Source organism: Pituophis catenifer, unplaced genomic scaffold (assembly GCF_029215685.1).
Source record: "Pituophis catenifer annectens isolate HBS135680 unplaced genomic scaffold, rPitCat1.0.hap2 SCAF_1, whole genome shotgun sequence".
Taxonomy (NCBI): Eukaryota; Metazoa; Chordata; class Lepidosauria; order Squamata; family Colubridae; genus Pituophis; species Pituophis catenifer.
This window is the reverse complement of record NW_027256881.1, coordinates 124,374,050-124,390,535: the sequence shown is the minus strand read 5'-3', so window position 1 is coordinate 124,390,535 and position 16,486 is coordinate 124,374,050. Positions and strand designations below refer to the sequence as shown.

The following is a 16,486-nucleotide window of genomic DNA, read 5'->3' as shown; positions in this document are numbered from 1 at the left end:
TTAAAAAAGCTGTAGAGGAACATGATTCAAAGAGGTTGGAGATTAGTAAACTGCTCCTGATGCTCCCTGAAAATTTTGTCTGGAAAAATGGCTAGATACAATGAAAGCTGTGAAACATTCACTGTGAAATTCTTTTTAGAAATACCAGTTCTAATTATACTCCTAACTCTGCCCTTTGAGCTTCTGAGAGCCAAAATCTGCTTTGACTTACACTTTTCCTCACTGGAACATTTGACACCCATTCAAAACAGTGTGCAAGTTGTGATTCAGATGTGAATGGAGTTGGAAATTAGTCTTTAAAATCATCATAGCCTCTGTCTCCAGCTTATAGCCAATTACTTCCAGTTTGCAACAGAAAGCCACGAAGAGGCGTGGTGGCGCGGTGGTTAGAGTGCTGTATTGCCGACTACTTCTGCTGCCTGCTGGCTGCCTGCAATTTGGCAGTTCAAATCTCATCAGGCTCAAGGTTGACTCAGCCTTCCATCCTTCCGAGGTGGGTAAAATGAGGACCCAGATTGTTAGGGGCAATAGGCTGACTCTGTAAAACTGCTTAGAGAGGGCTGTAAAAGCACTGTAAAGTGGTATATAAGTCTTAAGTGCTAAGTGCTAAATATAATTAGCCCTATCAGTTTTGCTGAAACCAGCTACTGATGGGCTTCTGTCATCTCTAAACTCGTTCCAACTAATTGTTAGAAAAAATACTCTTCAACATGATAACCAGTGGTGGGTTGGTCCCGGTTCGGACCAGTTCACAAGAACCGGTATTAAAACTGGCAGGAGGCTCTGCCCACTGACCAGGATGTCATCATACGTAATCTGCACATGTGCAGAAGAGCATGCGTGCATGCTCACTTTGCTTGCATGTGCGCGCGGGCACGATGCGAACTGGTAGTAAAGGTAAGTAGAACCCACCCCTGATGATAACTGCTATTTATTTTCCTCTTCCCTCCCATGCGTTATTCCTTTTGTATCCTGCCTTTTTTGCTGCAAGCTCAGGACTAGGATTTCATGCTTAATAAATAGGCTTTTTATTCTAAAGAATGAGACAAAAATATTTAAGTTGAATCCCATCTACATAAAATAAACATTCAACAGAATACAGTACTGTACATCTATCTATCAATCTATCTATCTATCTAACTATCTAACTATCTAACTATCTAGTCTGTCTGTCTGTCTGTCTATCTGTCTGTCTGTCTGTCTGTCTATCTATCATTTAATTAATTAATTTTTCCCTTATCTTCCCTATAAGATAAATCAGGGCAGCTTGTTCTATGCTAGAACTTGTAAAAGAGACTAAAAAGATCATTATTGCCAACAAATTAGACACAGAATGGAAGCAATTATTTGAATGGGGCATTTATAATTCCTGTTGGGATGCAATTCATATAATTCCTCATCCTTGGGCCTATTATGTAGGATCGATGGGAACTGAGTTTAATAGACTGCAGTCAACTGAACTCTAGTCTTCTTTAGATTGTTAACTACAATCACTTTCTACAGAGAGTTCCAAATATACAACAACAAGGGCAACAAGAGTTAATTTTTTTCAAAGTCACAAAGGCCATTCGTTTGTATTTTCACCATCTGGCACATTTTATTTCTTTATTCATCAGATCTATACCTACTACAATCAGCAAATTCTCAATTCATAATAGTAATTCAGCAGCCAATGATATAATAGAATATCTATAGTTCTATGCATTTTTAATTAAATGCTATGCTCCACTTTGGGAGGTTTTGAAAACCATAGAATTGGTGCCCACAGTGAGAACCACAATCTCCCGCATCTTGTGAAAGTGGGGAACCAGTTGTAGTTTCTTGTGGGGAAAATAAGTTGGATAGTTGGGGTATATAAGATGTAATAGAGAAAAAGAATGCATTCTAGTATACATTGATAAGAGTGGGTTTTGCAGGATTTACGTTGAAAAAATGTATCCTATATTTTTAAAGCTAATATTATACATGGCAATTGGTGAAATTGCAGGCTCAGAAGATAACCTTTGTCTTGCATTATTGCTCTACCTCCATGCCATATTATTAAAATAAATAGATGGCTTGTGACATAAGTATTTCGTGAAAACCTGATGCCCTTTTCTATCTTCCTGATTAACCAAATCCTCAGCAGTGCAAAGCTAGCTGTAAGTATGAGACAACCTTACAGGACATTTTTTTTTCATGAGGGTATGAAGTTAGTTTAATTCTTTTTAAGATTCTGATCTAGAGAATACCTAAGTATCCTAATTTATTTATTTATTTTATTTATTTTAATTAGATTTATATGCTGCCTTATCTCCATAGGACTCAGGGCGGCTCACAACAATTAAGATATACAATCTCAATCCAAGTAAGAAACATGTTAAAATACATATTAAACACATATTAAAATACATTAAAAATCAAAACCCCATCAGTCCAGGCTGGACAATTTAAATAGCCATGTTTTTAGTTCGCGGCGGAAAGTGCAAAGGTCAGGGGCCAACCAGAGCCCCCGGGGGAGTTGATTCCAAAGGGTGGGTGCGCCCACAGAGAAAGCTCTACCTCTGAAGGTCGTCAGCCGACATTGTCTCGCCGATGGCACTCTGAGTAGGCCCTCCCTGTGAGAACGCACCGGATGATGGGGAGCTGTTGCTGGTTGCAGATGGTCCGACAGATATCCTGGGCCTAATACCCATATTTGAAGTCATGGGGTTAGTGCTGTTTGGTGATTGTTCCAGGAATGTTCCACTCACTTGGTTTCAGTTTACATTGGGTAGATACAACATGGAAGTGACCCTTGCCCTCTTGAGAACTGCCTCATTTATACATTGTATAAACATAATAAAAAGCAAAAGCACATGGAATTTTTACATTTTTTATTTAAGAAATGAAATACGTTCCCAGAAATATTTGGTGAGAAGTTGTTCCAGGTTGATATTTGCCATTTTAATTCTTACTGGAAAGCCAGCTCATTATTAAAGTATACAGCTCAAGCATCTGAATATCTTCCTGGAGAAATAGTGCCTCACTTTCCTTGACGTAAATGTATCTTTATAACTACTGAATAAAGGTGGCCTTTTTATACAGTGTGGAGTATTCAGTATATAGCATATCCTCAGCATTCAGAGTATAACATACTCTTAGAGAAAAAAAAAGAATGTGCATGTGTGTGGAGGGAATAGAGATCTTATTCTTATTGTGATATAAAATTGAATACATTGTGGTTACTTGGATTTGGAGTTTTACATTTTCCAATTAGGAATTGTAGCTCAGTTATACAACAGTTTGTATATAGAAGATTCCTGGGCCTAAATCTTGTCGTCTCTAATTTTTCTGCTTTTGTTTTTTTGATGATCCAGACATTTGGTAATGTACATTGACTTTTCTTGGAGAAAACCTGAACCTACCCCATCATTTAGGACAGAGAAGGCAGTGAAGTATTGAGAAAGAAAAGGGCCCATCAGTGTTCTAACTGTCCATCACCAATGATGACATCATCATCATCATCAGCTTGGATATATCACATCACAGGTACATAGTGCCAATAGCTCAGCCCATGAAACCTTGAAACGCTGCTGTCCAGCTTGAGTAGGCAATAGAGGAGTATGTAGGTCAACAACCTGTCCTAACAAAAAGCAAGAATTCTTGTCCCAGATGCATGCCCCTTAGAAGAATTATAATTTTACTACATGGTGATTTATATTTCTTGATTAATGCTTTTGGAAACCATTACACCTTTCTTCCAAAACAAACAGGAAACCCCTTTATCACTCTTGGAAAGTACTTCTCCTTTTCAACAACAAAATTGAAAACCACTTAATTGACTATTTCACTTTTCACTGAAAAATCCAAGGTTCAAAGCTAAAGGAATCCCCAAGACAAGGAGCTCAGTCTCTGTAACTCTTATTATTAGCTACCACTTTCTCCACCATGAATATTTTTCCAAAAAAAATCTCTCATTTAAGAATGGCAGAAGACAATGCAATTAAATTAACAGTAGAGATCAGATGGTCAGGAGATAAAAATAGATTTAAAATGGGATCAGGATTTTAATGAATGCAGAGTATTTACTTGTCAAAACCCAAGGAGACTAATTATTTAAAGTTGCTCTTTAAGAAAATGGTATAGAGAAACAGTTTGCTTCCAAAGATGTAAATCAAAATAGAAATTTGGATCAATACTGCTTTCCCCAAGTAATGCCTTACTTGCGAATGATGGAAGCTCCAACGCCTTTTATTCATACATGTTGCCCATACAACCGTCCACTTACATTAAAAAAAACACCAAGATACCCAGACAGACACGAACCTACACACACATTTGGGAAGGTTACAAAGTTAAACACAAGACTAGCAGTGACATTTTAAGAAACCTCTGACTTGGCATGAGGGCCAACCACAGCTATGGCTGAAAGGTTCTTGTGTCAGCTTTGCCCAGAAATGATTTTGATCATCAGCCAAAACCAAACTTGGCCCCATAACCAACACTCCACCAAAACAAACAAAACAGTTGTCACTCTGCCTGCTGATTTTGCCTGCTAGTGGTTTATCAGATTCTTCATCACGGACTGTTATTTTAAGAGATGAGCAAATGGGGGAACCCCACTGCTTTGCTGAACAAAATATCAACTTTGAAGGGCAAGGTAGCTCTCACAAATTGGACTCTGAACAAGGCCCTTCGTTGTTGGAAGTGACCCCCTTTTTCCTTCTCTTCTGATCTCAGCTTCTCTTTGTACATCACAGCAACCCTCATCCCTTAACCTGTGGTTTCCAAAGAGCAAGTCCTTGATGGCCAAGCACATTAGTAGCTGCTTTGTGTTCTCAATGCACATCCACACCTTGGGATAGGAAAGGCTATTGCTCTAAGCTTCACTGGCTGGAATGAAAGGATTTGCCTATGGAACTGTAGTAAGGTACTCGCGCCAATACTTTTTACATCTTTTTAAAATTGTTTAATTAAGAAGGTGGGGCGGGGAAGATAGCTGGAGTGAGGCAAGGCTTAAGTAGAAATCTCATATCTCTTTCTAAAAATGTCTCTGGGTGCCAAATGGCCCCCTATTAATTTTGGTAGAAAAAAAAGTTTGAGAAACTGAGAGGGTATCCTGCAGAAGGAATGACGTCACTAGCATTCTGTAAACTGAGAGTGTCTTCTGAGTTTTTAAAGAATGCTCACAACAGGTTCTCCCAACTCCTGATGTGCAACATCTCTCAAAAGTTGTAGACTCCTGGTGCAAACCAGTGAAACAACCATCTTACTTTAGTCATGACTAACCTGTTCCATTAAGTTCCTAAGACTATCTAAATTTGAATCCAATTTTTTGCTTACTTAAAGATCAAATAATAATTAGTGATTATAAGAATTCCACAAGCTCACTAATTAAGGGCAGATGCTACTATAACCTACTAAAACTCTTTGTGAGACGCTAATTTAAAAGGGGAAGGGGAGGAGAACACTTAACAAGAACAATCAAGACAGAAGGATTATATATTTTTAAAAATTAGAAAATTAATTTTATTGGCTGATCTGAGATAAGCTTGTTAGAGTTAAACTTATAAAAAATGTAAATGATAACCACGTAAGTATTATTACTCTATCTCCTAATTCATATATAATCCTAAATTGCAAAGGATTTGCTCATGTGTTTTCAGTAAGGCCATAAAAGAGGCAATGTTTAACTAGCCTTGATTTGATTTTGGGACACTAATCAAGATTCATCCTGCTTAATACATGTTAATACATGTTAATACATGAGACCACCAGGAAATCTGAGAGCTTCAGTGACTAATCACTGCAGTACTATTAACAAGACTACAAAGAAGCATCTATGAACTCATCAAAAGTTGGCATCAACTCAACAGAGCCTTTACCTTTTATCTTTTGTTCAATTCTGCTTTAAAAATCTTGGCTTACTATTACAGATGAACTAGATTCCTTATTACACCATCAGCTAGTTTCTTGTAGATGTGAAGGGAATAATATAGATCAAGCAACATGTACTCTAACATTATCCCATTTCACATTATCCCATTTCAAATGCAATCACAGAAAGAATTTATGCCATCACAATTAAGGTTTGCATTGAAGATATCACAGATACCACAGATACCACAACTATGAGGCCAATACTAAAAAGACATTACTTCTTTAGTTTGCCACTTTGAATGATTTCTTTAGCAGGCATAAAGCATTATGCTTTTCATATTAATAAGAAAGTCAGTCAGCTGAAACTGATTTTTTATCAATACCCATTAAGTTTTAAATCCAGATCTTCTATAACACTGAGGAATGTAGAACTTTGATGTTAGAAATAAAGAAGATAGTTATGTTGTGTTATAATTATTTTAATTCCAAAAATGATGGTAATGAAAATATTAAAAAGTAGTGTAATTCCGCACAGACAATCAGCAGAAGCTTTTGTTCTAAAGGTTATACTCTGAAATGGGTTGACAGGTCTGGCAAAAAAAAAAAAAGAAGATTCTAGACCTTAACAACAGCTTCCAGGTGTCATCTGCAATACCTCCATATAAATTTATCTCAAGTGCCAACCATCCTAAAACTCCTTAATCCATTTTAAAAAATGAATGACAATTGGAACAACCAAACATGGCCTGCAAATTTCTCCACTAGATAACGATAAAGAAAAAATGTGATTATTTTCTGCCAACTCATGATTCTCTTGATTGTTGCAATCTAGATCTGGTAGCCATACACTCTTGGAATCTAGTCTAGTGCCTTAACTACTACATCAAACTGGCTCTCCCAAACTGGAAAAGCCAATGTTTAACAAATCCACCAACCCTAACATGATATCTTCCAGGTATGTTGCATCATGGCTACTATCACCACAGTCCGACGTGGTTAAGATGAAAGGAATTATAGGTCAACTATCTGGAAAGCACCACCTAGCTGTCAAGGTATGAGAGTATAAATAACTTGATACATTTCTATGTTCATCTGTTCAGTTATTTCTCAGCTGTACTTCTTTGTATGCAAGTTGTTTTGAATTTTCTCCTTTAAAAACGATTTACAGGTCTAATTGAAGCTTTTACCAATTGTTGTAAGTAGACAACTGCTGGTAAAAGAAAAATTGGTAAGTCAAGGAAATTCATCTCTAGCAGATTCAGGATGGACAAAATAAGTGCTTCCTCACACAAAAGACTATTATTAATTTGTTGAAACTCCCATCCTGATCACAACACAACATTAGTTTAACTGGTTTTTCAATTTTCAATATTTCAACCTTGTTAGACATAAGCAGCCTTCCTGAATGGTTATTACATTCTCTCTATATTTTGGGAACTGTGCATGGTTCTGCTCTGTAGATATGTCAAGAAGGGATGAAATAAATCACCATTTTTAAAGAAAATATATCTAAATATGGGAAATATAAACAAGGATGATCACCAACTTCTAACTTTGTCACGCCCGCGTGACAATAGCTGCTGCTGCTCTCTGGTTTCCTCGCTTGCCTCGACCACATGGCCCAGCTGATCTCTGCCTGGTGAGCCTTCCTTCGCTTCTCGCCTAACTACCTCCCACATTGCCCCCACCATGCTTGCTTGCCTTCCCCGCTGCCTTCTCCACAGCCTAGCCTGCTTGCCTGCCTTCCCCGCAGTCCAGCCATGCTTTCCTGCCTTCCCGGTGGCCTAGCCTGCTCTCTTCCAGCTTGCCGGTTCCAGCTTCCCCTGTGGAAAGATTGCACACACACACACACACTTTGGATCTTTCTTTCCTCTCACCCCACCCCCACCAGAGACCCCTGAATTCCCTCCCCAACCCTGCCAATCCCATACAGGCACCACCCACGTGAGTGAAATAGAGCTGGCCATGCCCACTCAGTCACATGACACCCACCCAGCCACACCCACCCAACACGCCCACCTTTCAGCCACGCCCACTCAGAACCGGTTGTTAAATTATTTGCAGCCCACCATTGATTGTAAGTACAAAGAAACAGCAATTTAATGAAATTTGGGTGAGACAGTTTGTGATAGAAGAATGGCCACATTTACGATTGGCTGAGTTCATATCAGCCACAACATTAGACACGAGTGTTGGCTTCTTTCTTTCACATCACTTGATTTCTTTTTGATTGCTGGTAGTCTTTCAGAAACAAGGGGACTTTTTGCAAGGCCAAGACCTCCCATATTTCTCCCCAACATATTCCTTCCACTCTCCCCAAAATCTTGGAATGCCAGCAGGTAGACAAAGAAACAGGGTGGTTAGTGACCGCAAGGATAAATTCTGCCCTTGAACTCATTGCAAAAAATTACTTTTAACAGTTATGCATATCTGACAGATGAACACAATTGGAACTCATTTGTGGACAGATGGTTTATGTTTATTTCTTATATAAACAATCATTCCTCAGTACAGCATTTCTCAAGACAACACAGATTCTTTTTGAATTTTTGTATCATATTGCATAATTGATAGTTGTCTTAACTGGTGACACTATTCAGGTTTGGTTAGAATATATTATGTTCCTGTTTTTAAAGTTTGGTTGGAACGATTTCAGTTGATTCAAAAATGCATTCATCTTGGGGGGGGGGGAAGCAAGAAATGCCAATCATGCAATCTCACACTTTGAGATGTTTGAAGGCAGTGACAGTACACCAAGGTTTTGGAAGGTCCTGTAGGCATCACTATAGATAGTCCTCCACTTATAACAATTTGTTTAGTGACCATCAGAGTTACAATGGCACTGAAAAAAGTGACGCAGGATTATTTTTCACACTTACGACCGTTGCAGCATCCCTGTAATCCAAACTTCAGATCAGTGGTGGGTTGCCCCCGGTTCACCCCGGTTCTATAGAACTGGTAGTAAAACCGGCGGGAGGCTCCACCCACCGACCCTGATGTCATCAGAATGCTTCTGCACTTACGCAGAAGAGTGCACGTGTGCAGCCCCATTGCAAACTGGTAGTAAAGGTAAGTAGAACCCACCCCTCCTTCAGATGCTTAGCAACTGGCATGTATTTGTGATGGTTGTGGTGGCCCAGGGTCATGTGATCTTTTTTTTTTTTTTGCGACCTTCTGATCAGCAAAGTCAATGGAAAAGCCAGATTCAGTTAATAACCATGTAATTAACTTTACAACTTCAGTGATTCGCTTAACAACTGTGGCAAAAAAGGTCATCAAATTGGGCAAAAGTCACTGAATAGCTGTCTTGCTCAGCAACAGAAATTTTGGGCTCAGCCGTGGTCACAGGTCAAGGACTACCTCTACCTTTTCCTTTGCTTTTCTCTCACCTCACTTTTGCTATAGTTCAAACCCTTGGAGAGGAGAGACTAGGAAATAGAAAGAAGGAAATATAAGACTAGAATTCAAATTCAAATTCAAATCTTTATTGTCAGTGCACAACATATGTGCAATGGGATTGGTTGAGCTCCCTCAGTGCACCCCCACCAACACAATACAACTCACAGTGAAGACAGAAAATCCCTAACCCAATAAACCATATTAACAAAATACCCAGTCCTATTGCACCAATGTGAACATGTTACACGTTGTGCCGGCCCTGCAGTCCATCATACTTCATAGTTATGATGTTATTTCTCATTCAGGAGTCTGACAGCCCACGGATAAAAACTGTTCTTCAGCCTGTTTGTACGGCTGGCTATACTTCTATATCTCCTTCCAGATGGTAGGAGGGTAAAAAAGTGATGACTAGGGTGAGAGTCATCCGTGGGTGAGAGTTCCAGACCACAACAGGAGGGACATGCCATGGCTTTACCCTTTGCAGGAGTCCACCAATGCCTCTTTCTAATGCTAGTCATGGGACGCAATGATAATGATGATGGTTGCTATATGCAGAAGAGCATTTCCTATGGCTCAAAGAGTTCAGAGTTTGTATTGCAACTTCTGGCTTTGAAGTGAGAAGAATCGCCAGGGGAGCAAGAAAGAAAATTACACCTCCACAATGAAGAGCTATTTTTCATGTTTTATTTTCCCTTCAACAATAGGCAATAACCAGCAGCCAGCCTTCTTGTTCATAAAGGCCAGAGATGGCTGTCACGGTATTCTTTATATCGGAATAGCCATGCTGCTTGGGAATATTGCGCACCGCGTGGGTCTCCGGGAAACAAAAAGTCACATCAATCAAAGGATCATTTCGGATTACTTTAATTGCTATCCAGGGTTGCTATGAGGTTTTGTTTTCCTAGTAAAGCATGTATAGCATGTAACCCACAGCTTCCCACCCAAAGATTGTGTTTAGTCTGAAAAGGCAACTTTGAAAGGAAACAACAAGCAGAGTTTTATCTGTCTACCTCCCAGTGGCAAAATTATTAAAAGTGCATTTTTTACATGTATGCACACACAGAAAAACACATTTAGGTCCCCCTCACATCCACTCCTAATGATCAGTTTCAATCAGATTCTCTCAGATTATTGCTCATTTCTGTCAGGGTTTAATTTCTTTTTCCTGTCTTTTTTGAGAAAAATAGACGTTGAGGTTATTTCAAATCCGAGAGATAAAAAGAGCAAATAATTGCTCTTGAAATATTGTTGGATAATATATTATATATAATATGCCTCTGGCCCTAGGGTTAATAATAGAAATATCTGTACAGGTGATATTCAAAGTTATTACTTTTTTGAGAGTGTGATAGCTTCCTATCCATGCTTTCATTTAAAATGAACTATTAAAAATAAAAGTAGGCAACGCAGAAAGGTGCATGGATAGAAGGAAGCTTATCAAGAAGTACATTGTGACCCTCAAAGGAAATCCAGGATTTAGATAGTAAAAATACTCTGTTGTTCTAAAATGTGGTCACTAGATCCGCAAGGCCTAGGAAGTGTCCATCACTTTAAATGAAACCAAGATGGATTCATCTGCTCTATTTCACTAAGGAAAATGTACATAAATTGTTATTGCTAACCAAAAAGGAATATGACTTTATTTTTTAATTATTTCATACTCCATTTTATAAAGTCTAGAATCTAGTGCCAGAATAATGTACTAAACATTTGTGGTGTAGTAACCTGTAATTATTTCAAAACTGTTCATAGTTGCTGGAGATCTGTGTGAGTTCTGCTGAAATTACTAAACTTAAGTGAAAAATTGTGTACCACTTTCAAAACTGAGTATGCCACTCTCTTGCTGGTGTAATAAATGGAAATAAATAATTGGTCATCCTTAAATTCTCTAAATAATTGAACCATCATATGTTATTTCATTGCTTCTTCATGGAGAAAAAAAAAAATCTGAATCTCCCATCATCCACCCACATCTCACAGGTACTCAGGTTTATCTAAGTACCGGTAGTTTGAATCTTAGCAAAACTAGAGGACTGTTTTTAATATAAATTCAGTCAGATATGAATATTCTAAGTAGCATAAATTAAAATATATTCCTATCCAATAACAGCTGATTACTAACAACAACAGAGACTTGGTATGCCACTTCTGCAGTTCAAGTTAAAAAGCAAGTATACACCAGTACATACTTAAACAAATAATCTGTCTCTCTAAACAGGATTTGTCAAACAGTTCCGTTTCCTTCAATCAAGAAAAAAAAACCCACTGAGAATCAGTAATTGATGTAAGTTCCTGTTAAAATTAAAGTAGGTCTTTGAAAATATTGTAGTTGGTTCAAATTGTTGACGGATTTCTATATATCTGTTGATTGGAACATTTCAGCCAATCTTTTCTGAAGCTTTCATTCACCATTGCTTAACGCATTGTAAGCCCCCCTGAGTCTCCAGAGAAGGGCGGCATATAAATCAAAATTTAAAAAAAAAAAAAAAAAAGACGATGTTGTGCATGTATCTATCTTTCTAGAATAACCTGGATGTCTGTTTTTTTTTAAAAAATGGAAAAATATATGCCTACAATTTAAGTCTGTCTGTCTGTTTACCTATCTACCTACAGTATCTATTTACCTGTTGAATTTATATAGCTGCCCATCTCACGCATGTGGCTCTTAGCAGCGTACACAATTAAAGCACAATTAACCACTACAATCATCAACCATTAAAAGCAAATAAACACCAGTTAAAAGCTACCGTTAAAAAGTAAAACTTTGCAAATTAGGGAATGGGGGAACCAGGTGGCCAAGACAGAAAATTTTTTTTGGAAGAGGACATGAGCAGAGCTGGACAGGGAAAAAAAGCAAGGCACTAAGAACTATCTTTCAGTAAATGTTTTTCATCAAGATTAGAACGCCGGTGGGAAAGGAAGAGGTTATATTGCCATATATTATAATGCTAATGGTGGAGAAAATGGCAAAACGCTGCAGCTTCACATTTTGGAAGGAAAAAGAAAGAGAATACTGAAAACAAGCCAAACCTTTAACTTTAAATGACTTCATTTTACTTTTTTTTATCAGTGGATCTATTTTTAATACCCTCTCAGGCATTTTAAATTTTATTAGCAAAGCAAGCAAACATTATCAGCAGTTATTCCACCAGCATAATTATTATGACAGAAACCATCTTTCTTCCTCCAGAGGATTTTTCTTTTTTCTGCCTTAAATTCAGATGTCCCTCAAGGATGAAACGTTATTACCTCAAGCTCCCAGCAAACAGTATTTCTAGGACTTAACACCTCCCATTTGTTATTTTTAGCGTAGAAGTTTTTAAATCGTTAGAGTTTGGCAGATGCAATGATTTATGTAAATTCTTTATCATCTCGTGGGGGATTAATGTACTGTAATTTGATAATGGTCCTCCACTTTAAGAGTCAGGACTACTTCCAGAAGAAAGCAACTTGATTGCAGATGATGGATAGTGTAAACCTCCACCAATTTCCACTATATGACCAAAGATTCATTTATCATTGCCATTCTTCTTTGTAGTACTTTTAATTATAACTGCCATTGATTGTCAGATACAGAATACGAATGGTTGCTCTTTGGCATGATATTTTATGTACTTTAATTGCATTAAGATTTCTCTTAGTTTCACCAAAAATATTTATCTAGCCTTAATGAAGAGGGTGCTTAAGGCACTGAAATTCTGCCAAACTACAAAGACAGCAAGAAGCGATCTAACGTTAATCTACTTTGAAAGGTTAAACATCAGTTTAATAGGCCATATAAACCAGATAAGGGTTTATCTTAGCAAGCTTTTCATTTTAATGATGTCTATACATTTCAAGAGTTAGAAAAATCAGGTTTCAGTATAGAACATGCATTCGGATGTTCCTTAATACAACAGCTACTGTTATCTAATAATACAATTTATGAAAGCTTAGTAGTCTTGAGGAGGGGAGAATGACCTTATAGTAAATTGAATTGTCAACACAGATAATGTTGAATGCACATGAACAGAAATCCTATTTGTTTATAAAAGTCCAACAACCACAATCTGTAGAGAAAAAATAGCAGTCATCTGCTTAATAATGGATTTATTGAATCTGTTTTTAGACCAATAGAAGACAGTTACTTTAAGAATTAAAGATAACTGATAAACGAGGGGTCAATGTACCTTAAATCTCTTATTAAAACGCTTATACAAAGTATGCATTCAATATGACCGATTCTTTATATAAACATTTTAATTTAGTTGTGGATGTAGAACACATTAAATCATTTCAAATGTAAAGGTAAGAGAAAAGGGGGAACATCTGCAGTTGTTTTTGTTTTTTTTTTTTTTTAAACACAGTGCCCCTAAATCTCACTGCATTTGTGGATGGTGTTCACTAAGTTTTGAAAAGTACTTTTCAAAATACTTTTGCCCTAAAATATTATTAGCAAAATATTATTTTATTTCTGATTGCTAAACTTCTGTTGAATGTTGTTTCTAAATAATTATCAACTAAAAATTGTACTAACCTACTATAATTAGAACCAGCTTAAATGGTGCATGTCATTTAAAGGTATTTTAGAGTTTCATGCTGATGTTTCAAGCTCTTATAAAAAATATTTGTAGGAAAGGAAGAAGGAGATGAATTAGTCACCCCTTATATGACGGTTTATTTTTCAGTGAAATCTTTGGCAAATATGTGTCAAAATGTTGAAAAGACTTTCAATCCAGCACCGTTTGTGGATTTTTCTCTACAATGTGAAATTCATAATTCATAGGTACAGAAATATTTTGACAACATCCATAATATTACCACTTTTCACACCTTCTTGCATTATGAAATAATTATTCCTTTTTAAATCATTGTAGTTTAAAATAAATAGAAAGTTTCTATCCTAGAGTTTAATTTCACATTTTTAAAAATATGTGGGAAGGAGAAAGAGTTTTTTAAAACTAATAAAATAAAACCCAATGATCCAGAATAGAATCTTTACCAATATAAAAATTGCAAATATAAAATAGCAAAGAGACAACAACACATTATTTGGAAACTTCATTTCAGAAAGGAAAAACCACCATACCTGAAACATTTGAAATCCTTTAAAGGCCACAAATTCTGCATGCATGTTAGCGAATTCCACAAGCGCTCTCCCCAATTCAACATGCAAACAAGAATCACCTATGAGAAACTTGTCAAATATGAAACATTTTCCCCACCCCGAAATGTCTAATTCTATCATCCTTGAAGCACAGACAGTTACTAGTTATCTTCTATAATCTTGTTCTGATTTGCAAAGCATATACCAATATGCTTGTATGATATTTTTTTTTTGTCTAATTTTTAAAAATTATTCTTGGGCTAATCATTTTAATTACATCAGTGAAAGAAGGAAAAGTTATTGAAACTGACTTTATACTAAAGGTAAGAGAAACCTCCCCCGACCCAGGGGTACCTACTTAGTAGCTGGTTTACCATTAGCCCAACTCCATTTTGTAGTTGTAGTACATCTTCCAGGGGCCAGTTTTTGCCTTTAAAAGTAAGGGCTCTTGCTCTCCTATTTTGTCCACCCCAGAGCAGATTTCAAACAAAGGAAAACAAAATGAAACTGGCAACATACCTAAATTGACAAAGCTCATGACCATATCTGCATCATTCAGAAAGTTGGTGTCGTGCAGGCTAGCTAAGGTGGGACTTTGTGTAGGCAGTGAACTTGCCCGTGATATGTATATTCTTCGGGAGTATCCATTTGGAGACGCCAAGTAGCCTTTCCGTAGCCCTTTGCTCTCTCCACTTGGGGATGATCCCCTCACCAAATATTCCAACTCTTCGGGATCCTGTTCATTTGTCATTGCGTTGTAGAGATCCAGCATGAAGAGGGGTGCTGAGGAAGCCTGTTTTCCAGCTGAAAATGGCCTGGGTCTATGTGGTAAACCCAGGATGGAAAGAATTTCTCTTTGGATCTCTCGCCTCTCATGGTTCCGCAATCTCCGATAAATAAAACTGGAGTGGACGTGGTTGTCCCCCATGCCTGCCTTAGCATAATCCATTAAAAGCCAGTAATTCCAGAGTAAGCTCAATAGAACTTTGAACAGAGTTTGGTCCATTTTAAAATAAAGTAAAACAAAACAAAACACACAAATAACTTTGAAATGATGTTGTATTTTCCTTTTTCTGGTCTCTTACGAAGTCTGGTGTTCCCAGGACCAAAGAAGGTTAAAATAAAAAAAATGAACGATGAACAATGAATTACCTATGCCTCATGTCAGCGTTGCCATTTCCGCACCCCTCATCTTGATCATCTTCTTCCACTTCTTGAGTATGAAGGGGCCGTGTCGGGCTGCCTGCAGTTCTATGAAAGCTGAAATTCAGACGTCCAGTTTTCTACTGCTGTTACTGATTCTCCTGCACTGGTGGAACAGGTTCCCAGAAGCTGATCATTTGATGCAGGCATTCCTAGTCAAAACCTTGAGATGATCAGACTTGGAGATAGTTTTGAATGAAACAACAGATCATCTTGTCAAACTGCCATAATCATCAGAGTCCCCTCATGCTCTGATTCCTAATCCCCAACTAGATAACTCTTTTTCCACCTTGCTGTCCTTTCCTAAATGCCAGCTTTCTGTCTTCAACTACTGCTTGGTGATGGTGTAATTTCCCTTTGGTGTTTTTTTTTTCAGCACCCAGCTGAGCCTATTAACATTTGTAATGTCCAGCCCATCTGAAACATGCATCACAGGCTTGAAAACGTCTTCCTCTGAATTCACCCAGGGATGTTAAAAAAAAAAAACAGGACCCCTCCCCTTCTCAATATCCATCCAATCTTTTGCAGTTCCTTAAAAGTGATTTTCACCTCTACCAGGCAAAAATAGAGCAGCTCCCTTCAAGAGATCTGAAAGCTAATGTAAGCACAACCCTGCTGGGAGAGAAGAGGCTTCTCATTGTAATTCGAAACTGGCAAAGTAAGGGGGGGGAGAAATGAATTAACCCTTCTACTGCCACAAAGTTACTCCCCCTCCCCAACCAGCCAGTATAGAGTTCTCTAACAGGATGGGAGTAATGACCTCTCCAAAAAGAACTGTGTCAACAGATCGATCTTAAAATTTAGCATGCAATTCACCTGAGTACTTGCGGAGTCGAAAGAACATAGGGCTTGTTTGAATTATACTAGTTTGCAAAAACATATTCAACTCTATCCTCTTTTTAAATGTAACCACTTGCAGCCCAGGTTAAATAATTTAACATTCCACTGAGATCAGCA

The 16,486-nt window shown here is 37.6% G+C and overlaps 1 protein-coding gene across 2 annotated transcripts in view; it reads right to left on the bottom strand.

Annotated features, from left to right (window-relative positions):
• BMP5 (bone morphogenetic protein 5) overlaps window positions 1-15,332 on the bottom strand; it is a 49,109-nt gene extending 33,777 nt beyond the window's left edge. For both annotated transcript variants that reach the window (XM_070954759.1, XM_070954766.1), the window contains exon 1: window positions 14,846-15,332. In XM_070954759.1, the coding sequence (XP_070810860.1) occupies window positions 14,846-15,332 (487 nt within the window). The remainder of the gene's footprint in view (window positions 1-14,845) is intronic.
• Window positions 15,333-16,486: the final 1,154 nt, after the last annotated feature.